The sequence below is a fragment of the Podarcis tiliguerta genome, assembly GCF_965153285.1.
Source record: "Podarcis tiliguerta genome assembly, chromosome: 5".
NCBI lineage: Eukaryota > Metazoa > Chordata > Lepidosauria > Squamata > Lacertidae > Podarcis > Podarcis tiliguerta.
In genome coordinates, this window is record NC_139538.1 from 24170745 (window position 1) to 24195706 (window position 24962).

The 24962-nt window shown below is 44.0% G+C and overlaps 2 protein-coding genes across 2 annotated transcripts in view; one reads left to right on the forward strand and one right to left on the reverse strand.

The window, feature by feature from the left end:
• WWTR1 (WW domain containing transcription regulator 1) overlaps positions 1–11719 on the forward strand; it is an 89470-nt gene extending 77751 nt beyond the window's left edge. The window contains exons 4-6 of the mRNA XM_083442907.1: positions 1963–2099; positions 3850–3962; positions 5037–11719. Coding sequence (XP_083299033.1) covers positions 1963–2099; positions 3850–3962; positions 5037–5221 — 435 coding nt within the window. The 3' untranslated portion in view covers positions 5222–11719. The remainder of the gene's footprint in view (positions 1–1962; positions 2100–3849; positions 3963–5036) is intronic.
• Positions 11720–13505: 1786 nt separating this feature from the next.
• Positions 13506–21590, reverse strand: TM4SF4 (transmembrane 4 L six family member 4). The gene is made up of 5 exons (XM_083443038.1): positions 21172–21590; positions 20009–20098; positions 19322–19458; positions 17728–17914; positions 13506–15365 (listed from the first exon to the last, which is right to left on the reverse strand). The coding sequence occupies exons 1-5, from the start codon at positions 21340–21342 to the stop codon at positions 15348–15350; spliced, it is 603 nt and encodes a 200-aa protein (XP_083299164.1). The 5' UTR covers positions 21343–21590; the 3' UTR covers positions 13506–15347.
• Between the last annotated feature and the right edge of the window lie 3372 nt (positions 21591–24962).

Genomic DNA, 24962 nt, shown 5'->3' on the forward strand with positions numbered 1-24962 from the left:
CTTACTGCCACTTCATTAGGTGTAGTACACACAGCAGGTTTGAGCAAATGTGAGCCGTCTGATATTCCTTTGTGCTGGGAGAAAAGAAGGGGGAAGCGGGTTTTAATTGTTTGATAGTTACCTTGTCCTGAAGTGGCAAAGAGCTTGAATGTAAAGGTACAGAGACACATGCAACTGCCCCCCCCCCATGGCAGGTTTTTTGTTATTTCATGACAGTTGCTGCTGTTAGTCAACGGGTGCAAGCGTAAGATTATATCTGGAGTGAAGCAATAACAAGTATTCAATTGCCCACATTCCCATCATCCATTCACAGGGAACTCTGGGTATTGTGAGTTTATGCAGGAGAAATTCCCAGTGGATTATGCCCACAGACAAATTTGCAGACCTGTAAACTTAGAATTGCAATGTGCTATATTTTTTAACTTTTCATAATTGTTTTGCTACAATCTGTAGTTGGATCGGTATGCAATCAGTTGTATAGAGACGACTCTCAAGAGGAATAGGGATTCTCTGCTCTTTCCTATTACAGTAATAGAAGTTCCTCTTGTATTTTTCCTTAGGGAATACAAGTACAAATGGGAACACACCCTGTGCCATCATCTTTTCACCCACTTGGTGTCACTGTCACACTGCAAAAAACAACAACAACACAGACATTCCTGGCATTCTCTCATGTACTTCCTGTATAGAAGTTTTGCATGCTTACTTCCTCTTTTAGTTAGTTATTATATTCCAAATAAAGGAAAGGAAACAAGGTGTGCTGCTGCACATTAACTGTAGGTCATCCTGGCACAAATTGTACCCACTTGCTAGTTCCTGGGTATGAGCGGCAAACTCCGTGTATTGAATCAAATGATGCCCGCATGCTGTCTTAACTTTCGTATCATGGGCTTCCTGCATTGTCTTACATCACTGCAAATCAGAAGTCGCTCCAGGAAATAATGATGCACCTACTGAGATCAGTATGTGGACATTTTTTAACTGCTTCTTTGGGACTGCCTGTTGAGAAGCTTATGCCTGTGTTAGTGAAATTCTGTAATGTAATGAATCACCTCTTTCCCCAACCCCTCTGCCTTCCTTTTCTAGCCTGTGAAATAACGGGGGGGGGGGGGGGGTATTTGTTTCCAGCAAAAGGGGCCAGGGTTTGGAAAAAGAAACTGGGCACATCCAGCAATCCTAACCTCATTTTGTTGTTGCATGTTTGTTTGTTGTTATTAATTTGATTTATTACCCGCCTTTTGCCACACAGTCTTAGGGAAGGTCACAACGATTTAAAATGCAACATTAAACACAGTTTATGTGGGAGTAAGGCCCATTGAATTCAGTGGGCCCATTAAATTCAGTTAAGGATCGCCGCTTAAAATATTTGCAATGCCTTGTAACATTTGTGATCTGCAGGCCGTTAGTAAGTCACGGCAATTTTGTGTCTATGCATGTGTATGCCTTGTACACTTGAGCGGTCGTTCCCAAACTCCCCCTGTCCCCACGGATCGCTTGGAACATTTCTAATGGACTGCTTACTGATTATTATTTTTGCCTGTTGTAGCAATTGTAAGGTGCAGTGCTATGATTTTAAATGGTGCTTTTGCAGACAATGCCGCTGAACACCTGAAAGAAGTTTGTGGACCACTGGTGATCCACAGACCACCTGCACTAGAGCTAAGGTGCCTTGGTTCCTGAGTTAGACATTTTATCCTCTAGAGGTTGGAGATGTGGGGCAAGCCGAACCCTGCAGAATTCTACAAGCACATGTGTGCCTGCCAGCAGTTTTTAAAATTTTTTGTTTAAAGACATGCACAAAATACCTCCCCAAAGCAAACTAGACCAGGCTGCAGGAAATAGGCACCATCCCTGGTAAATAGGGATGGATGGGGCATCCATGGGACTCGTACCTCTAGAAACCTGTTTTCCAGGCCCCCCCGGCCCCAGCACTGACAGTTATGTATTCGTTTTCTACTTTAGGAAGCTGATTTGTACAGACAACTTCCCATGGAGTCTGAGAACATGGCTCCAGTTCAGACTGCTGTGAGCACACCTCCTAACATGACACAAGACATGAGGTCTGTTACAAATAATGGGTCGGATCCCTTCCTGAACAGGCAAGTACACTGTTTGCTCACAAACATTTTTTTATATTCTGCAGCGTAGGCCGCATTTGAAATTCTCATACCTGCTAAGGCATGTGATTTCTTAGCAAAAGCATTTAGCTTTTTGGGTTGTAGACCGAGACAGAAGCCACCAGCTTTGCTTGTAAGATGCAAACCCTTTGATAAAGCAGCTGTTTGATCCTTCTGATCCAGTTCCCACATCACATTAAGCCATAGTTAAAAACAAACCACGGTTTAGTGTGGCAGTGCAGTGTGCTCGTGCTCAGTGCTGAAAAGTTCCCGCTCTGATCCTTCCCAGCTCCTGTTACAGCCAGGCCACTGAGAAGCAAGCCAGAGTCCGGCTTGTGTCATGACATTCAAACCTGGGTTTGTGGTGTGTTCTTCTCCAAACAAGCAGTAACTAAGGCTTGTTCGTGGCTTAGTACTTAAGGTTTGTTTGGAAATATACAAACCATGACCCGCCGTTTTGGCATCACAACATGCTAGGCTGACTTTTCCCCCAGCAGCAAGTGAGGAATGGAGTGGAGCGGGATCTTTTCAGCAGCGTCTACAAGCATGCTGCACATTCACAATAAACCATAGTTTAGTTTTAACTATGGTTTGACGTTACATACAAACCAGGCCTCTATGACCAATTCCGATCTTACTGTGTATGACTTGCACCTTATAAATATCAGCCAGAAACTGGCCAAAGATCCTTGTGATTTGGGAACATTCCAGTGTGACAGGACAGGTTTGGCATCCGTTCTGAGGACAACTTTGGTGTAACTGGGGAGCATGTACACCGTATTAAGAACCTTGGCTGGTCCTAATAAGCTTGCTGGGAACTTTGCTTTAGCAGACCAACATGGCTGCTTTTCAACAGTTGGCATCATTTCGTATTTGTGGAGGTGTGATTCCCTAGCATGGAGATCATTGCTATTGACTCCCAGTTTAAGTACTGGGTGTGGCGTGTCCCCCGCCCCCCAAAAAAGCCTTTGTTGCTGCCAAGAGGAGAATGGCTGGGAACAGATTTGGTTACTTGCAAATCACCATGCACTTCTGCTTGCAATGCCTACTTATTCTATGGATAAGCTTTCTCCCAAGATAAATTGATAAATTTGGAATTCTTGGCAAAGAGTGGGAGGGGGAGGACAGATGGGAAGGAGGGAGCCTGGTCAGAGCAATTGGGACAGTGCAGGTATGGAGAGGGAGCTGTGCAGTGCACAAAGTACAGTATATGAATATATGAAGCTTTCTTATGCCAGGTCAGAATATACGTCCATCTGGCCCAGAATGGCCTACTGCAGAGATGGGGATCTCCTGTGGCACTCCAGACATTGTTGGGCTGCCTCTCCCATCATCCCTGACCTTTGACTGTGCTGGCAAAGGCTGAAGAGAGCCAGGAACGAGAGAGATTACAGGGATCAGACCTGGAACCTTTTGCATGCAAAGCACCGAATTACGATCCTTCTCCTTAACGCATACTTACAGTAGCTCCGTTTGGCTTCTGAGCTCTCGCCATGTTCTGCCCACCTGCCTAAACCACAGGGGTTAGAAGGTTTGCTTTTATTGCCCTATTCTGCGCTAGGTAGCAGATTTTAGGCTGGCGAGCTGGAACCCACAAACAAATGGGAGTACATTCAGGCCTATCTAGGGCATTCAGGCCTAGCTGCAGGCTGTCCTTCTCTAAAGCCATTCTGGTGACATATATCTGATGAGCGCTTCCTTGACCGAGGTTTCTTCATGTTTCGATTCATAGTGGGCCATACCATTCCAGGGAGCAGAGCACAGACAGTGGCCTAGGCTTAGGATGTTACAGCATACCAACTACACCTGAAGACTACCTCAGCAATGTAGATGAGATGGACACAGGTAGGAATGAGAAGCATTTTGATTTTTGAAAATATATATATACTTCTTAGCAACGCCCTAAGAGATCCGCTTGACTGTCAATGTTACTTTTGCATTTGCGCAGAGCACATGCTTTCGTGTGGGCACAAGAAGAGTGGGGTTCTGGGGTTCATTATTGGGGGGGGAGGTAGGGAGGCCCTTAATAAAACCCACAAGTGTCCCTCCTTGACTCCCTCCAGTTTTAACCAAACCATAGCTCCCTACACCCTTCTAAAACTGAGAGCAATGGGGCCCATTGCAAAGGTGAAGGAACCCTATTCTGACCCCACCTGTAATGTGAGCTATCAGTCCTTCCATTAACCCCTTGGCATGGGTGGGGCTGGCACTGGCGACGCAGGAGTGCAGAACAGGTACTCTGCACATGATCAGAGGTGCTCTCTTCTCCAGCTGGTCGTTTACATGAGAGAACCTGATTCCATGTTCAACAAGAACTTCTGAAACAGATTTGAGGGTTTGCCTCTGGAAGGTATTCTCCGGCCTACTAGAAAACAAAAGTTGTGATGGTCTTTTGGAAATGTGATCCCCGACGGGTCTTCACAGATACCGACACAGGGAAACCTCTGTCCTGTAACTACATTTGGTGTTAGTGAGAAGTGAAGTGTGGTTTTGCCATCCAAGCACTGATTAGGGTGTGAGCTATATCATTTTGAAAGTTGAGCCCCACCAAATATTATTATTATTATTATTATTATTATTATTATTATTATTATTATTACATTGGCACTCCACCTTTTCTCCAAAGAGCTCATACATGGTTCTCCCCCTCCCCATTTTATCCTCACAACAACCTTGTGAGGTAGGTTGAGCTACATGATCACCCAGTGAGCTTCATGGCTGAGTAGGGATTTGAGCAGAGGTCGAACACTGTGACCACTAAGCCACACTAAAGTACCCAGGGAGTCTGGATTGGGAGATGGAAGCTGAGAGAGCAACAAAGTCTACCAGTAGCTAACAGCGGCTGATTTGCCATCAAAGGCCGAATAGTTTCCTGGTTAAGAAGCTCCCACCTCACTGATTCCTTCTCTTTTTTTGCAGGAGATAATGTAGCACAGACTCCCCTGAATATCAACCCACCACAGACCCGTTTCCCCGACTTCCTTGACTGTCTTCCAGGAACAAACGTTGACCTTGGGACATTGGAATCTGAAGACCTGATCCCCATCCTCAACGATGTAGAATCGGTCCTCAACAAAAACGAGCCCTTTCTCACCTGGCTGTAACTGATAATGCAACGTTTTCTTTTCCTCCTAGCAAAACAAAAAATAAGGGCAGAGCATCCTCAAGCCTCTCAGTTAGCCATCCTTGGTGCCTTACCGACGTCTGCGAGACCCTTTTAATCAGTGAATCTCGGTCTAGATTTCACTGACAGTAACTTAAGTATGAAATATATAGATATATATGTATATTTTTAAAGTAGAACTGCTTATACATGCATCTATAACCTTTCCTCTTTAGTTACATATGAGCGGTTCTCTTTGTCTTTTGGTGCATAGCTGAACTTAACAGCCATCAGTTACACACAACAAAGTTTAGCAAATAATAAGAAAATAAAATAAATCTGACCAGAAGAAGCTTTAGATTGTAAGAAGGCAGCTTAGTTCCAAAAATCCTGCACGTTATCAGGTTGAGTGCAGTTCTACAGCTGTATTTATGACAATAGTACCAAATGCTTCTCATCTTATATAACTTGAGCTTTAAAAATCATTGCATTTTTTAAAAGTGAACTTGGGCTGTATGGAAAACAGATTTTTTTTAAAAAATCCTAATTAGCCACAAGGCTCCAGATCCAGATTTGTTGCAAATCCACAAACAATACTATTTGCATTTCCTCCCCACCTCACCCCCACAATATATTATTGAATGGTTTGTAGGTGAAATGTTTTAATTACAATTATTTTTTTTACACTACTACAATATTGTAAAATAGACCAGTTTGGTACTAATTGCTGCCATTTTATATATACACACGCACAGACATATATATATATATAAAACACTAAAAATGTGATTATGAAAGTGTTTTTCCCCCTAAGAAGTACACTTTATATGTAGCTGCTTAATATTCACTACAATTCTGCAACAGTACATGGTTTTCTTGCAGCTTTTAGTCTGCACAAAGCGGACCCTCAACAAAACACCTTCCCCCTCCCCCTCCAAAATTCAGGATAAAAATACGGCACAAGTTTGACACTTCTGAATGCAGTAAGAATTAATTTTGTAAAGCCTCATTATTTTTAGTAATTATTTTGTCGTTGAAATTTTTAAAGAAGCTAGAAACAGGAGTCTCACATTATCATATAGGTGATAAGCCAGCATCTATTTGTCAGCCTGGCAAAGTTGCTGAGGATTCTTTACCCAATGGCTTTTTTTATTCTTGACTTAATGGGACACAAAGCACTATACATGTTGTACTCCATACCTATAATATTCATATATAGGGTTGCTTTATTAAAAACAGCTTGATATGTGGGACTGAGAATGCATCAAGGACTTCAATCTCCACTTCCCCTGAAATGCAAATGACGTCCTGAGATCTTTAAGTATTTTTAACTGATATTATTTATAATTATGAATTTTAAGCTTTTTTTATATTGAAAAAAAAATCATCTTTTTATAGAAGGCATTATAATTCGTGCGAGCCTCTTAATACACAATAGGCAGGGCAGGCAAGAGGCATAGCACTTTGCTGTGCATTAGTTTTAAGAGCAAGAAACCATTGCTGTAGCATACTAACCTTTGCCAACTCATGCTGGCTGAGGCCAATGGGAATTTTAGTCTAAAACACCTGGCGGGCACCAGCTTGGCGAAGGGATGCTACAGCACAATGTTGGACAGTGGATGGGTCCCCTCTGCCCACCCCTCTCTTTAGACTAGTTGAAGAAAAAAGGCAGGTGAAATGGGTGGGGAGGTTGAAGTCGTCAGAATTTGGGCTTGGAAGGAGATTGGTTGTAATGGAAAATAGCAGTGCTGGAGTGTTTAAGAAGTGCAGGTCGTGGAAACTGACTATACGTGGAACCACCACTGATCAAATCAATACCTGTGAATACTACCTTATGGGAGAATTGTTGCTTGAAGGTAGCTGATCTGACAGCACCAGGCTTGTTAGGTTTATTATTATTATTACTATTATTATTATAAATATTTTAAGATGTGGATGATGAAAGGTAAAAAGTTCATTATTTGACTCATAGAGCCAGGGTGGGTGAGAAGACAGGTAGAAAGCTAGGCATTTGTGAGTTCCGTTCATTTTAGCAGATCGTTGCACCCACAGAGTATATTTTCAGTTAATGGGCATTCCCTGTGCCCTTTTCTTAAAGGGCTTTTCTCTCCTTGGCTGGCTTACCATATATAGTTGGTTATTAACAAAGTAGAAAGCACATCTTCAAACAGTGACCCTGGGTTCTCCTATTATTTATAGATATCGGCCATAAAATGCAAATCAGGCAGTCCTAAGGTGTTTATTCTCTTAGTATTTTTTTTGGGGGGGGGCCTGAAAATGCTCAGAAAGCAGACAATATCCAGGGCCAGCTCCAAATCTAATGTAAATGATTGTTCTCCAGTTAGGGGCTTCGTGCTTGCTTACAATATGTGAAAACAACCCCATGGTTCCCTGCTGCATCCCAGATAAGATCTGGCCATACTTGGACGATCATATCTGAGATTTGAGGCTTGAATGAAGAGGGTCTGGCTTATCCGTGGGGGGTGGGGATCTGACCACATAAGTTTAGACTTGAAAGACCAGCTCCAAATTTTCATTAGCCATAGGAAAAGGGGAAAGGACTTCACGTGCCGGTTTGTACATCCAAAATACCCACCAACAATTCGTTTCAGGGAGTGGGAAATCCCCTTCGCTCATTTCCCAGAAAGTGTTCACATCTATATAAAGTGGGGGTCAGGTTGGAGAAGGAACTTGGTGGCAGAAGAGGTGCTCAAGAAATTCCGGGTCAGAGGTTGCAACAGCAAGGATAATTAATGTATTGCCTTGTGCCAAGGACACCATCCCAAAGAGGGAGGCAAAATTCAGGGCAAGTGGTGCCATTTCTAGAACAAACCTGATTTAGAAGCAGCATATCCTGTGTGTGAACCACATGGTATGCACCAAGGTCTTTCCCATTCATTTCTGTGGAAGGGACATCTTCCAACTCTATGATTCTATGATTCTATGATTCTATCCCTGCATCCCTTTGACCCAGCAGAGTGAACTCCTCCATAGAAGTCAATGGGGATGTTCATTTTATTATTGGAGCACCTCCAGATCTTTGGACGGGGGGCTGTGAACATGGGAAAGCCTGGGAGAAAGTAATTATGCTGTTCTTTGCTCCACTTCCCTCTTGTCTGAAGTAGCTTAAAGTGAAGAGGGGCACATTTTGATTAGGAAAGTATGCTTGGTTTAAGTTTGCAGTTCTAAGCACACTTACCTGGAAGCAAGTCCTGTGGAACTCAGTGGGGCTTATTTACTTTCCAGTAGACACGCTTAGGATTGTAGAATAAGGAGTATCTCCACTGGAGAGTTTAGAGCAACCTTCTCCATCCTCGGGGCTGTCAGATGTTTGCTCCAGTCATCCCTGAGCATCAGCCAGGCTGGCTGAGGCTGATGGGAGCTGGAGTCCTGCAATGTCTGGAGGCCACCAGTGGGTGGGGGAGTCTCATTCAGAGCTATACTGTGAGAGCTAAGAATCAGGCCTGAGAGGGGGACCTTCTGGGCTTCTACAACCTCTGGTTCCCTGTGACTGTGATTTAAAAGGCAGTGTGTGTTATGCTATGGTGAAAGCTGCAGTTAAAACATTAACTACTATTGTAAAACAACTGCCAGAAACTTGTTTTTTTAAAAAAAATAAGTAATGAACCAAACGATAGTGAAGATTTTGAGGGGGGTGTTGTTCTAATATTCAGAGAAGTGTGTGTGTGTGTGTGTGTGTTTTAGGGATGGGGGAGAGAACAGGGGCTTTCATTGAAGCCCTCTTTTCAAATACTTTTTTTTAACTTTAAAAAAGGCTTGCAGACACAGGCAGCCTTGTTCTAATGGAATCTATTGTTAATTATTTGACAAAACGTTGACATGTGACTTTTGGCTTGTGAAACCCAATTTTAATTTTTTTACACTACACTACTTGTATCGACAATGAACGGATATGCGAGTGGCACCGAGTCGATCAGAAAGGTTGAGTGACTTCATTTGTAAATGCTGATTTATATGCAAATGGTGAGGTGCTGATTACTTGTCACCCAGTTGTGCTGTTAAAAGCAGTGGTTTTCAAACGGCGCTAAAGGGAAGCCTGGGGTACCTTTCAGGAGCTCCTCAATGAGACCATAAGTAATGGTGGATGACCCAGCATGAAAGAGAGAAGACCTGCCACCTTGCGTGTAGAGCCAGCGCAGCGTAGAGGTTAGAGTGTTGGACTAGGACTCGGGAGACCAAGGTTCAAACCCCCACTCAGCCATAAGAACTGAAGAATTGTCCTACTGGAGCAGTCCAGTTGACCATGTTGTCCAGAAAGCTGTTTTCACAGTGGCCAACTAGATGTCCACAGGAAAGCAAAATCTTGACAGCAACAGTGCTCTCCCTTCCATGGATTTCCAGCAACTGGTATTCGGAGGCAGAACATTGGGGTTCGTAGCCACTGATAGTTTTATCCATGAATTTGCCTAAATTTTTAAAGCCATCCAAGTTGATGGGCATCACTGCCTCATGTGGGAGCGGATTTCATAGTTTTAACTTTCTCTTATCTTTCAACATTCATCTTCGTTGTATGTCCACAAATTCTAATGTTAGGAGACAGGGAGAAACACTTGACGCCATCTGCTTTCTCCATGCTGTGCACTTCTATCATGTCGCCTCTTACTTGCAAATTAAAAAGGCTCTAATGCTGTAACCTTTCCTGGTGGGCTCTTGCTCCATCATCTTGATCGTACCGTCTGCCCTTTTCTGAACTTTTTCCAAGTATTTCGAACTTTTCCCAACCTTTTTGAGGTAGCAGCATTATTATAATGGCAGGTTTCATTTCATTTCCTATTGACCTATTGGCATGGAATTTGCTTTCTTCACAGCTGCCACACACTGGGTCAACATTTTCATGGAGCTATCCACTATGAATCCATAGTCCTGCTCCGGTACAGACCCTATGAGTACATATGTGAAATTAATACGTTTTTGTGCCTTTCCACTTGTTTACATTGAATTGCATTTGGCATCTTACCACGGAGGAGGAGGAGTTTGGATTTGATATCCCACCTTATCACTACCCAAAGGAGTCTCAAAGCGGCTCACAATCTCCTTTCCCTTCCTCCCCCACAACAAACACTCTGTGAGGTGAGTGGGGCTGAGAGACTTCAGAGAAGTGTGACTAGCCCAAGGTCACCCAGCAGCTGCATGTGGAAGAGCGGGGACGCGAACCCAGTTCACCAGATTGCGAGTCTACCGCTCTTAACCACTACACCACACTGGTGTGGAGTGGTCCTTTTGGAGTTCTTCACACACACACCCTTTTTTGTTTGTTTGTTTTAACCACCCTGAACACTTAAATATCATCAGCAAACTAGGCCATCTCACTTGCTCACTCCTAACTCTAGATTGTATATGGTCTTTGAAGGTCACCACTTCCTACATCCTTCCATATGGAAAACTTATCCATCTATTCTTTCTCCCTGCTTCATAAGAACTTAATAATAGCCATCTGGATCAGGTCAGTGGCCCATCTAGTCCAGCATCCTGTTCTCACAATGGCCGACCAGATGCCTATGAGAAACCAGGGAGTAGAATGAGAGCCTTCTCCTTTCCTGTGGTTTCTGACAACTGGTATTCAGAAGCACCGCAGCCTCTGACTGTGCAGATAGAAAGCCCAGACATCATGGCTAGTAGCTTCCTGTTACTTAACCAATTCCTGATCCACAAGGGGATTTTGCCTCTTATTCCTTGACTGCTAAGCTTGCTCAGGAGTCTTTGGTGAGCTGTGAAGCACCAGGGGTGGCCTTGGGCCAGCCTAACCTACATCTCAGGGTCATTATGAGGGAAGCTTCTTGAAAGACAACTGGGATGGAAGGGTAGTAAAAAAATTAACCCTCCGTTTCCCTCCCCCTGTAACAGAGGAGTATTGGATGAGTTTTAGGGTTCGTTCTCAGGTCATGTTAAGTGGCAATGAGGTCCAACAGGCCTAGTCTGTGCCCCGTGTTCACTGAGTTTACACCCTAGAATGTTTCCCCAAAATCCTCTGCAGCAACTAGGGGTTATGTAGCAGGTTTGCCAGAGTCCCTCAGCCAATGAAAAAAAGGATTCCCTAAAGGCAGAAGTTTGAAAACCGCTGTACTAGAAGGTAACTATTGGGAAAGAAGGCTTCATGAAAACAAATGCGGTTTTTTTGTGTTGTTTTTTTAAGAGTTGGGTGGGAGGGACTAGTCTCTGTTTTCAGTAAGGGAAATGGGTGGTGAAACACATGTTTCGGTTTTCTTAATACACTACATCCATGTTATGTGCTAATACTTTAATACTTTTTTTATTTTATTTACATCAGTTTGTTATGCTATATGCCATCTTGTGTGAGCATTTGTTTTTCAATGTAGAATGATTTGCATACATAGCGTATGCTTCAAAATTCAATCAGATCAAACGGTTGTATCCAGAGTTTGGTTCTGGTTTTTCTTTTTTTAAAAAAAAAAATATTTCTTTTAATATTGTACGAGAAAAAAAATAAAATAAAATAGAAATGGATTTAAACTTCCAATCTATGTACTTGTTGATGTAATGGCGTCCAGTCACTCTTGGGGATGGGGGTAGAACTTCATAGGAAACTCCCTTCTATCAAATCAGACCATTGGCCCATTTATCTTGGTATTGCCTTACACTGACCGGCAGCTGCTGCTCTCTATTGCTACAGGCAGGTGTATTTCTTAACTACCTAGTGATGCCTACCAGAGAGGTCCGGCATGCAAAGCCAACGAGGTCCAGTCCTTCCTTTCTCTAATTGAGCTTGTATATTGTGACTAGAAAGAAAACGAAGATAATGGTTCTTTCATTTGGCATGAAGGTCTGATACCTCTGTTTTAGCAACGAGAGCATGACGATTAAAACAATCGTCCGAAGTTTCTCCTGGCAGAGGGGGAAAGCATCTCGTTAATTTGTACGTGGCGGGTTGCCATTATACAGGCACAGAAAATGAGACTGGGAGAGAAGAGTTGGCAACCTAATATGTACTTGACGAACTTGTTCATACTATTTTCTGTTTCCCTAATACATCAAGACATGCCTGGAGATGGCTTTGTTCAAGCTGGAACGACTCCTGTGCTCTCTCAACAAGGTACGTTCCCAGGGGTAGAACACTCAGGAAAGCCAAAAGCACCAGAAGATGCCGCCAAGCTAAAACTGACTTCATTTTTATTTATGGGGCCAAGTCACAAGAGGGCAGTACATTTCTTCCTTCCCAGCTGTATTGCAATTAAATGTTCGAAATGTGGCATTTCTGAGATCATTATTGCTCAGATGATATTTCTGGGAGCATTTCGGTGACTCTAGGTTATGTGCCTTGTGGCACTGCTGTTGTAAATGGTTTTGCTAGCTGCCTTTGTGATTTGAGAACTTGACTACAGACGTTCGTGGCCTCAGATAACCCAGTTCTTAACCATGCAAAGAAAACCTGAGACCTGAGGGAATCTGCTTTTGAAGGCAATGGGCTTTCACCTTCCTGTTCAGGTCTGTTTCTGTGCTTTGCTTGCCAACATGGATAGCTGTCCGAATAACACGAATGCTGGAACAGATTGAAAAATGGGTTGCTTTTCCCCATTCTTCTGTAGAAGATGTTGGATATTCACGCTTGAGCCCTAGACAAGGAGGATGGGCTTTCTCAAGATATCAGATCTCTGTGGTCCACTTTGATGTTAGGCTGAGCAATCCTGTGTTGGGGGGATGTGCGTGAAGTGGCAGAGAGTCCCATTACTCCCAAATCTATGCTGCCATGCACTAGCCATGGCAAGAATATTGTGTGTGTGTGTGTGTGGTCCCAGGAAAAGGTCTAGCAGATACTTGTTTTAAACACTACACCCCCAATGAAACCAGTGTGAGGAAGGTAACTATCCCAGCTCTGGTTAGGCATAGATGGTGGGTTCAGCCCTGGAGCCTTTTGAGTGAATGAAGGGGTTTCAGATCCAGCAAGGCCACCTCCAATCTACTCCAAGATCAGCCAGTTTTGGGGACCTACCATGGAGAGAAACAGCTGGCAATAAATCTGTATTGAACTTTCCATGCTCAGTGAGCCTGTGGTGTCAACAAAATTAGGGACCCAGGTACAGAGGCAGCTGCCTTACACTGATTCAGATCATTGGACCAGCTAGTTCTGTATTGTCTACACTGACTAATTTGAATGGGAAACCAGGGTTGATGGAACTTCAGGCTCAAAGTCATCATCCCATGAAGACACTGTATGGGGTGCTCTCAGAAAGACGGATACCGAATGTCAGCGAAAAAGAAACCCGAGTCGCAACATTCAGAACACACACAAAGTTTATACCGAAAAAGAAAATTGAAAAACACTTTAATTATTTGCATATCATGCACACAACCCCACCCCAGCACAAAGGTCTTAATATATACAGTGAAATATTTGTGTCACAGAATTGTAATTCCATGAGCATAAAATAAATCGGGGGCAATCATTAAAATAACATCATAATTTGTATTAGCTGCTAATAATCAACAGGAGCTCACAAATATGTTTGGCCAGAGCGGACAGCTTTCCCCCTTAGTTTTGCTCCCGTGTCTTCAAAGATGCAGAAAGCTGAAGCTTTCCTTCAGCACTTAAACCATCATGCCAAAGAAGACCTCTGCTTTAGGACTGAGGAACCTATGACCCCCCAGATGTTGTTGGACTGCAACTCCCATCAACTTCTGGCAGCATGGACCATGGCCAGGGAAGACAACAAAGGACCATAGCTTTCCAATCCCTGTGCTATTTCTAGAAGTTCTTTGCAACGCTGCTTTTAGAAGCACAGGAGCAAGCCCAGAAATTATCTGGCAACCTTATGAGCAAAAATTCAGTTCAAAGGAAGGTTCTGTGCCTATAACAGACATGTCCAAAAGGAGGAGGAGGAGCAGCAGCTTTTCTCACTGCAATACAGCTGCCTCTGCTAAACTTCTCCTGACATGTAGTAATCAAGAGCACAAAAGCCTCATTGGGATGTGGTGTATACAAATATTGGCTCTCTTGGCCACCCCAAATCCAGTCAGGAAGTCTACAGTTATGCTTCAGTTCTGGAAGCATGGAGGTTGTCATCTTTCCACGTGGCAAACAAGACTCAGCATAATTATAGCAGAGGTGGGAAACCTCAGACCTAGGAGGCAAGCGTAACCCTTCAGACCTCTTTCTCTGGCCCTTGGGACTCTGCAGGTCACAACTGGGCCAGCTTCACACCCTCCTTTACTATTTGTGCCTGGCTGGAACGTGCCCTGGACCTTTGACAAGGTCTCTTCCTCGCCTGAGTGGAGAACAGAGGGGTGGCTGTAGAAACTGTACAAAGACGGCATTTACATTCTTGACCCCACCCACTTTTGTCTCTGGCCCTCAACCCATTGGCGTTTGGCCCTCACAAGGTTACACAGAATAAAACACGGCCCTCAGGCTGAACAATGTTCCCCATCCCAGGTTTATATTATAAGTGGTGATAGGGAGGTCAGTATTCACGTAAAAGCAACTCCCCCAGCTGGGGAGAAAGAGGAGCAGAGAGATGCTTCTGGGCTGCCAAAATTTCAAGGCCATAAATTCTAATTTTGGGGTTGTATCAAAGTAGACAAAAATCAACTGGCTGGCTTTTCATTTTTTAAAAAGGCTGCCCGGGTCCTTACACAGCAACCCTAATTAGACCACTGCTCTTGCAAGCACCCCACCCAGCACCCCCCGTTCCCACTGCCTCTCCCTCACTGCAATTAGGCTTGGACAAAGCCTCCTTGCAGTATGGAGGGCATAGTTGGGGGCAGCTGGGAAAGATTAAACCTCTTTCCCCAGTGGCAGTCTCCAGGAAGATTTCTGCCACGGGTCCAGCAATGAGACCTGAAAAGGGCTAAAATGTCTTTATAGGGTCGGGCAGACAGCTGATGTGTCTGCATGCATGTGTGTGTGGTTTGGTAGGGTTGGCCAAGAGGGAACGAAGTCCTTGGGCTGGACATTTTCTTCTCACCCCTGCTATATAGCCCAAACAGTTGCAAAACTCATTGGGAGATGTGAAGGGAAAATGCCATCAGGGTTCTTTCTAACACCCTTCATTCTAGATGTGCTTTGTGCGGACTTGATTTGGCCCATCATATCAAGGTCTGGTAGGGCATTTTCGGCCTTGTAAGAGGTGATTTCTGCAGTCTCTGTATATTTAAACTGCTCCATCTCCCTAAAAGAAAAGATAAGAGGTAAATGAATTCTTATACACTGGTTGACAAGAGTAAAGGCTAATCATCATGATATTTGGTCATATCTTTCATTCTCTATTTGGCAAAGCTAGGAGGAGCCTTATTTTGACACTTCTCAGTCAGCCTCCAGTTATACTCCCATGCTGTTAAGTCTTCCGGCAGGGTTCTGTTTTTTGTTTAAATGACTGTTGAGAGTTTGCAACAAACCTGCTTGTGCATATTTTCTATTCCTCCCCAGCTTACACTTTATACTTGATTAAAGGTAAAGGTAAAGGGACCCCTGACCATTAGGTCCAGTCGTGGCCCACTCTGGGGTTGCGCGCTCATCTCGCTTTATTGGCCGAGGGAGCCAGCATACAGCTTCCGGGTCATGTGGCCAGCATGACTAAGCCGCTTCTGGCGAACCAGAGCGGCGCACGGAAACGCTGTTTACCTTCCCGCCAGAGCGGTACCTATTTATCTACTTGCACTTTGACATGCTTTTGAACTGCTAGCTGGGCAGAAGCAGGGACCGAGGAATGGGAGCTCACCCTGTTGCAGGGATTCGAACCGCTGACCTTCTGATCGGCAAGTCCTAGGCTCTGTGGTTTAACCCACAGCGCCACCCGCGTCTCTTATACTTGATTGCAGAGAGACTAAACCACACGTGCATTTTAATGCCTATTCAACTGTTTTAGAAAGATCCTTTTGGAGCTCCTTGTGATCCCTTTTTAGTCCTTACCACCTTGGGACACTTTAGTGCCATTAGCAAACAGGGGCCATCTCAATGCTCACCCCTAGCACCAAGTCATTTAGAAACAAGGTGAAAAGCATGGCTGCAAATACTGACCCTTGGAGGACCCCACTTCTCACTTCTCTCCTTTGAGAGAACTATCCCATATGTTCCTGCTCTCTGCTTCTTGATCTTTAACCACTTACTACACCATAAGAGGACCTCGCTTCTTATTCCATGACTGCTAAGTTTACTCAGGATGAGAATCCATCAGCTGAAGCTCCCAGCTTCTCCATAGTTTGGGCTCTCATACTAGGTTGCCTTAAATTTATAGCTTTTTAATTTAAAGCTTTTTTTTGGGGGGGGGGTTACTCTATGCTCCCATAGCTGATTTGGAAAGTGGTGTGCACATGACATTGGTGCATATTTATTCTGTATCTTTTTTGTTGTTGTTCCTTATGAAAATTCTGTATTTTGATGAGTTTCCCCCTAAACCAGCCAGCCATGTATACACAGCCCAAATCTTAAGCATACAGTGTATCGAATGGATCACCTCTATCTGAATGCATATTGACTTCACGAAGGGAGAAACATCTCGACGGTAAGAGCCGTGTGACATTGGAACAAATTTCCTAGCAAGGTGGTTGCTTGAGGTCTTCAAGCACAGGACAGGCAATTGCTTCTTAGGGAGGCTCTAGCTCTGGGTTTCCTCCATCAAACAAGGGGTTGGACTACATGGACAAGACCCCCTCCAACTGTTAAATGATGGATAAGTCTGCTTCCCATATAAAGGTCCACAGTATGCTGGGAATTAGAGAACAGCTTGTTCATCCCCTCCTTCCTTGCAATTTCAAGGCTATGGGGAACATTTTGTGCATTTGTTTGTATTGGAAAATGCATGGCTAATACTAACAAACACCATAGGTAGGGCCGGCTCTATCATTAGTAGAAAGGGGTGGGGAGCCCCCCCCCCTTTTTTTGCTCCATGGGCCATATTTTAACCCTTGCGGGCCATATTGACAGTTTTGCAGGGCCATCAATCACATGTCACTAAAATGGAGGAAGGAAAATTGTTTTATCATGGGCTCTGAATTAAACAACGTCCTGTTCCAGGAAAAGGATTTCACTAAATCCTAGTTGAACTGAGCAGGATGTAAACCACCACCACCTCAACCAGGAAGCAGGATTTAATCCCCCCATTCATCAGCTGTTAAGTGGGGGGGGGGGGAGTTAAATCCTGGTGCCTTGGCTGCGTGAGTCAATTCCCTGTGAGGAACTGGCATGCACAACTTAAGAATTGAATCTCACCCTCTGCTCGTTGACTCTCATCATTCAGAGTGATGCCAGCTGATTGACAAGTGGGTGATGTTTTGAAGGGGGGAAGGCACTGCAGGTGAAACGGGGTTCCGTATGGGTCAAGACTGGCCTGCAAGCTAGAGTTTCCCTACCGCGGGGGAAGTGCGAAGTAAGGTCAAATTGTTGGTTGGGTCAGCTTCAGTATGTCTACTTTGCCTCGTGCAGCAAAATGTCTTAGGCTGGCCTTGACTGTAAGCAGTTGGTTAACCCAATTGGCAAAGGGGGAAAGGAACCAGGAATGCTCATACATGTTGCTACCAACGAAAGCATCTTACCCCACAGCATCCGCATTTACAGTCCCCGCACAGCGTTCCGAGGAGTCCGTTGATAACTTGGATGCCACACAGCACCAATTGAGCTCCGCTCATTATCAGCAGTAGAGAGAACAGAGTCAAGTTCCAGGGCACGATGGACTCTGGAAATGTGCAGTCTTCCCATAACTTATGGTCCGTCAGATACTCCCTGTGCCCGAAAAAGAAGTTTTATTGATTTTCTATTATATTTCTGTCAGTAAGGCTATCATTGTGAGGGAACACCTGGCCAGCACTTTCAGAAATGGACAAACCTCTCAATTTAACTGTCAGTTTCTCATATTCCCCCCCCCCAGTCAATCTTTAATTCAGCACTCCACATTTCTGCAGCAATTTTTTCTTAATCCTCATGAAACTCCTGCGTTTCAGTGCAAATTTCCCCCGATAAACACATCTTTGTTCAGTTTCTCCTAATATACACATTTTGGCAATACGCTTTCCGTACCATAATGCATTCCTATATGTTATTTTCAAGCACGTATGCTTTTTATGCACGCTTCCCTGTAAGATATGCATTTTTGTACACATTGTTTGCCTTGGAGAAGTGTGCTGCATAAAGAGAGAGAGAGAGAAGTGCGAATTTTGAAGGATAGCTGCTTTAGTTTGCATATTGTTTCAGGAAATGCAGAATTAAGTAGTTTCTCATTAAAATGCAAGCAAATTGTTATCCTGTAATATTCAGTGGTGTGTCATGTGTCTCAGGTAGGTTAAAGGAAATAAGAGGCAGGTTGCACTTCTAACGGAGACTGAGAGACACACAAATAAGTGAGTTCTGGATTCTGGAAGGATTTGGGGTGCTGGCTGTCTCTCTCTGACCTGGGAGCAGTGAACTTTGGCTGTTTAAGCTGTGCCTCAACTATACTCAAGCAGAACACTTGTAAATGAAATATATATATATATATATTAATTGGGAGTACTGCTCCAATGATTTCCTCTCATAGGTATCCAAAGCTGGGTAAGCACTGCTCCTCTGGAACTTCTTGCCACCTGTAGGAATGGCTCGTTTCACCCTTGCACTGTAAAAACGCCACTCAAGGTGCCTTACAACATCAAACACTACAATTTATGAAACAAGGATGGAAGAGACACAGGTTTTGCTGTCTTAAAATGTTTAAAAGCATTGGGTGGTCTCTAACAAAGTAGCCCATGACAGAACTTTCCCTTCCTCTCCTCATGTGCCCTTTCAGTCTGGTCCTCATCCTTCTGGAGCAGACTTATGGGGGGGGGGGGAGAGGGCACATGGGGACAGGAGAGGAGAAGTTCCATTGTGCAAGTAAACATCTAATGGAAGCATTTTTATAATCTTGAGTGCCACCACTGAAAAGGCTCTGCTGACTTTGTCCACCCAGACTATGAGGAAAACTCCTACCGCCAGTCAGAAATGTGATTGCTCAGCCTTACAAGTTGCTCTTTGAAACACTGATGGTTGGAGGCCATCCAGGGGCTCATAATATTTGGTAAGCACTTTGCTGCAGGAGTTATAGATCAAGACGAGAAAGCAAGAACCCTTCCAGCAGAGATGGAGAATCTATCCAGAGGTTGAAAAAAAACATCTTACCCGCCTTCAAAGGGATACGTCCAGGTGCTGTTTGCTATCTGACACTTAGGGCCTCTGTTCATGGCGACAGCCGACACAACAAAGCAGTATCCAGCCCCCACAACTCCAACTGCCGCAAATATTACGGAAGTAAACATCTGCCAAGAACGAGCAAAAGGTCAAAGCCAAAGTCCATCCTAAAAATCCATCTGGCATGTTTGCAGTTTTGATGACTCACAGATGGTGCATCAGAGAGTCACCTTATTCAAATCCACAGACTTCTCCTGATCCTGTGGGCAGGAGTGGCTCAAGCACCAACCTCCTGGCGCCAGGAACACCAATGTCTTTCCTGCTTATCAGGAGATAAATGGTGTCGAGGCCAGGACTGTGCGAGCGGAACGAAAGGAGTGGCACCACCTGGGCACACGCACAACCCTGATCTTACCCCTGCTCCCCCCACCCCCTCAGTAAGTTGCATTTGTGCCAGTACTCTTGCTGTGTGTCTCCACCTCACCAGGCCAGCTTCCTACGCTGGCAGAAGTCACAAGTGAGGTTCTCAACCCTTTGGCCTTGAGAGAGTCGCTTCAGTGATGTTAAGGGCCAGCCCTATCATTAGATAAGAGTAAGGCAGCCGACTCAGGAGGCAAATGCTAGGGGTGGGGTGAGGAATGACAGCGAGTTGTTGGAGGGCATTGCTTTTATACTTACCGCAAACCTCTTTCCACAACCTTCATTACCGCAGCACCCGCAGCAATCGTTATTCTTAAGACCCAGGAAGACTAAAGCAGGAAATACCATCTGATGACAACAGAAAATGCACTTTGAGGCTCGGTCGTTCCTAAGATCACTGTATTTCTTCTAAAATGTCTACCGTCTTTTTCCAGACCCAGCATTTGCATCTGGCAGGTCTACTCTCAGAGGAAGCAGCAGGATCACTGTAGCGCAACAATGGAATCCTCACCAAATTTCATTTAGATATCTGTGCCATGGAATGCACTGGGACTTACTTCCAAATTTTACAAGGCACAAAGCTCGGCTGCAAATGTCCCAGCACCCAAAGAAGTAATTTTAATTAAGAAACCTCAGCTGTATTGGCTATTGCTGTAAACTAAGTAAAGTTGGACTGGTAGGAATGTAAGACCAGGTCACCTAGAAGACTGTCTCAGGAAATTCAACTCTGTGTCCAAGAATATTGTAGGGTGGTGACCCAAAAACAGGCATTAGTCTGTCATTGTCCCTGTACTATGGAATACCCTTCCCTCTGCCATAGACAAAGAAAGAACCATTCGTTGCTTCAAACCTCTAGGAAAAACATATATTTTTGCCTGACCCATAAGATCGGACCCTGATATTTGTATTTGAATACCCCAATTTCTTGCTTTTATTTATTTTCATGTGCTGTTATACTACTGTTTTACTGGTTTTATTTTGTATCATTTCTTTTAATGATATTGTTTATTATTTTTTATGTTTTCCATCACTTAGAAAGATCTTTAAAAATATAAAAGCTATCAATCAATCAATCAAACAAACAAACAAACATATAAAAGCTATCAATCAATCAATCAATCAATCAATATCCATCAATCAATTGAAACACTGGTCTAATCTCGCAGAGCAATGCTTATGGACTTATTAGAGGCAACTCAGCAATACATGTCTGTCTTGTTTTTAACATAATAGGCAAGTGGTCTACTTTCGTAATAGACTATTCAATTAGTTTTCAAGTTAATCTGTTTGAATTTCCAGCTTGCATACTCAACGCATTGGCAATCTGTCCACCACACCCATAGTGTAGTCGGATTTCTGCTCACTGTAAAGCTCAAGGCAGTAATAAAAAGGAGAAGAACATAATGCGTTGTCCTACTCACCAGTACACCAGAACCCAAGATCCCTCCAAAGTACCAAACTTCATCTGAAATATGGTCACTGGTTTCGACCTCTCCTCCGGGGAAAAACAACAAAATATTAGCAAGGGTACATAGCACGGCCAGAGGAATGAGAGTACCTCCAAGGCACTTTGCACACCCTCCACAACACATGTTTCCAAAACTATAGCGCAGGCACCACTAGGGAAGAATGAGCAAAGAAATAAAACTTTCCCTGGATCCCTTTAGTATTGAAAGACAAAAACTTCTTGGTTTATTTTAACCCAATCCGCTTGTGTCTCCAATTCCCACTTGGTACGGTCTCCTTCACAGAAGTTGCAGTCTGCCAGCTAACTCGTGCTCTGATCATTTATATGCCGACATTGTCATGATCTCATTTTTCTGCATCTCCCCTCCACCCCCCAAATGAGATTACGTCCAGAACCACCTCTCATCTTGCCATGACAACCAGATACGTCTGTTAATATTTTACTAGCATGGACAAGACAGCCAGTGGTTTGGAGCTTGATTATTGGAAAATGCCCTTTCCAGGGATGCAGACTTCTTTTGGGTGATGTACTTTGACCCTCCGCCCCCTCCTTTAAATGCTTCGTCGTGGCAGAAATAAAAATGAACAATTCATTGGTGTTTCATTGCATCACCCAGCCTAGGTGATTTCATAGGGAGTCCCCAATACGTTTGCATGGGTGAGTGCCCTGATAATGAATCTATGCTACCTTGAGAGTAAGAACAAGATAAAAGCTGTAAATCAAACAATGCATGACTTTCAGATGAAACATGGAAATTGTGTAAGCAGAGCAAAGTTTGGTCATCATCATCTCTGCAGGGTACAATAGCCATTTTCTATTGGAAAGCATTCGCTCAAGGGCAACCTGCTAGAGGCGATGGATAGAACCAGGCACAACTATAACTAATTCAGAAAAGGGTGCTGTGATTACTAAAACCCAGCATAGGTTTCTCAATAAAAGTCATGCCAAGTTTCTTTTTTTTGATAGGCATAAGGGTTTCATGCTTGGTGGATCAGGGGAATGATGCAGATGTAGTTTGTCTTGATTTCAGCAAGGATTTTGGCAAAGTCACCCATTATATTCTTGGGAGGTAAAGGTAAAGGGACCCCTGACCATTAGGTCCAGTCGTGACCGACTCTGGGGTTGTGGCGCTCATCTCGCTTTATTGGCCGAGGGAGCCGGCGTACAGTCATGTGGCAAGCATGACTAAGCCGCTTCTGGTGAACCAGAGCAGCGCACAGAAATGCCTTTTACCTTCCCGCTGGAGCGATACCTATTTATCTACTTGCCCTTTGACGTGCTTTCGAACTGCTAAGTTGGCAGGAGCAGAGACCAAGCAATGGGAGCTCATCCCGTCGCGGGAATTTGAACCGCCGACCTTCTGATCGGCAAGTCCTAGGCTCTGTGGTTTAACCCACAGCGCCACCCGTGTCCCAGCAGGGTTATGTAGGTAGGATGGAAGCATGGGGCAGCTTCACAAACGACACCTGCTGAAATTAAAGGTGTAGGGACCTTGCCTTCTCTTGCATCTGGCCACAGGCTGCCCACCCATGACATGACATCGTATTCTGTGGACTAATCTGTAGTGAATCTTTCAGATGACAGCTTTTAGCAGACTTGATGGGGCAAAGACAGAAAAATCACCACCTGCGGGGTACATCCTACATTATTTTGTTCCACTGCCACCTCGTCAAGGGTTCCACAGGTGTTTGAAGCAATACAGAGATCTGTGAAACCTGTTTTCTAGAGGTGAGGGCTGGTTGAATGCATACACCCCATGAAAAATGATGCCCATTTCATACGTGCTTCAACTCTCTGGGGCAAAAGTAGCAAATTGCATCCTATCTTTCACACCCTCCCTCAATGTTGTTCTCACCACCTTGGTATGTGAAAAGAGCAAAACATCACCATATATAGTTAGAGTAAGGTTGCCAGATTTTTTTCAATGAATCCAGGGACACTTTTCAACTTCAATGGATTTTGTATAGGGACTGATTTGTAAATCTGGGGACTGTCCCCAAGAAACGGGGACATCTGGTAACCTTAAGTTAGAGGTCTCCCTTTTTGTATACTAGCTGACAATATCGATCAGTTCTGCTGTCTCGGAACAGTGTGGGGAAGAGTCTGCTGTAAATCATAATCATAATGTGATTATTGGGAGGTAACAATGTGTTGTTTCAATCTTTGCAAGGTTTTATCTCTTGCATGCAGTGTTTTTTTTCTGGGGAGGGGACGATGACGCAGGGGTATGCATACCTCTTAACATTTTGTGAATCTAAGTTTGGCCTCATTGAGGGGCAGCATTTCAATGTGAGTAGGAAAACAAGAGTACTCCTAAACATTTTTTTTAGGAAAAAAAAGCACTTGGGAATCAATTCCACTGGCTGTATGAAATGCGTGGAATATTAAAACCCAAGGCCTTGTTACATGATACTGGATAGTGACCCACTATAAACATTAGATAAGGACAAAATGGAAAACACCCACTGATTAATGCATGAAGCATATATACTCTGATAAGGATAAGTGCTTTCTGATAAAGCAGAAAGGTATCTTCAAAAGATAGCAAACAAGCAACAGTGAAAGTCGAAGATCAGTGCTCTTTAGGTAACATTAAATAATGGTTGGGTGAACTTTCTATGTCACCTTTCATCAATGGCTGTGCTGGTTGAGATGGGGGAGAAATTTGTTCCAGTTCGTGTTTAAAAGCAAATTTATCAAATTTGCACTTTCCAAAACTGTGCAAGCAGAAACAAGAGTTATCCTTTGAAATTTCCACATACAATGGTACCTCGGGTTACATACGCTTCAGGTTACATACGCTTCAGGTTACAGGCTCCGCTAACCCAGAAATAGTGCTTCAGGATAAGAACTTTGCTTCAGGATGAGAACAGAAATCATGCTCCGGCGGCGCGGCGGCAGCAGGAGGCCCCATTAGCTAAAGCGGTGCTTCAGGTTAAGAACAGTTTCAGGTTAAGAATGGACCTCCGGAACAAATTAAATACTTAACCCGAGGCACCACTGTATCTGAATTTTGGGGTTCAGTACTCCAACCAATGTTTACACACATGAGGGAAATATCATCTGTTGATTCCTATTTTATTGTGTTTGCTCCCAAGAATACAACCGTTTTCTTAAGGTCACAGGCCTCAGTGCAACAAAGCCCAAGGAGACTTTCCTGAGGTTTGGAAAGTAGATTAGCAGGTACGTTTATACTGAAAACGTAAGGGATCTGTAAATGGCCACGAAGACTTCAGTACAAGAAGCCTGCATTTAGAAAGCTATGATTCATAAATGAAATCATGATGCACACTCCCTGCCCTGTGTATTAGATATTTAATCTGCTGCTGTGGTCTTCCCATCCTGGCAGCCGACATCGATCAATACAGGAAACCTCCCAAGGACTTCCAGCATTAACCCTGTACATAAATGATGAGGAATGATATGGTTGCTGATAGCCTGCGATGACTCCCTGGCCACGCCTGGGAATGCCTGTAAACTTCCAATGACATAGGACAGAATGCATGCTTAGAAACCCTGCTGGAAAAACACATTGCCAGTATGACACAGTTCCCTTAACCACATCCCTGGAAGTTAAAATGAGACCTTACTGGGGTTATTTGCAGGTGGGATTCAATCACACGCCAGCAAATTCAGGCCTCACAATTATAGTGGCTGAGGTCTTGCACGGACAAACCCGCTTCCAAAAGACCGGACTTCTTACAATTAACTATGGGGAAATGCACTGGAAACTGCGGGAAAACA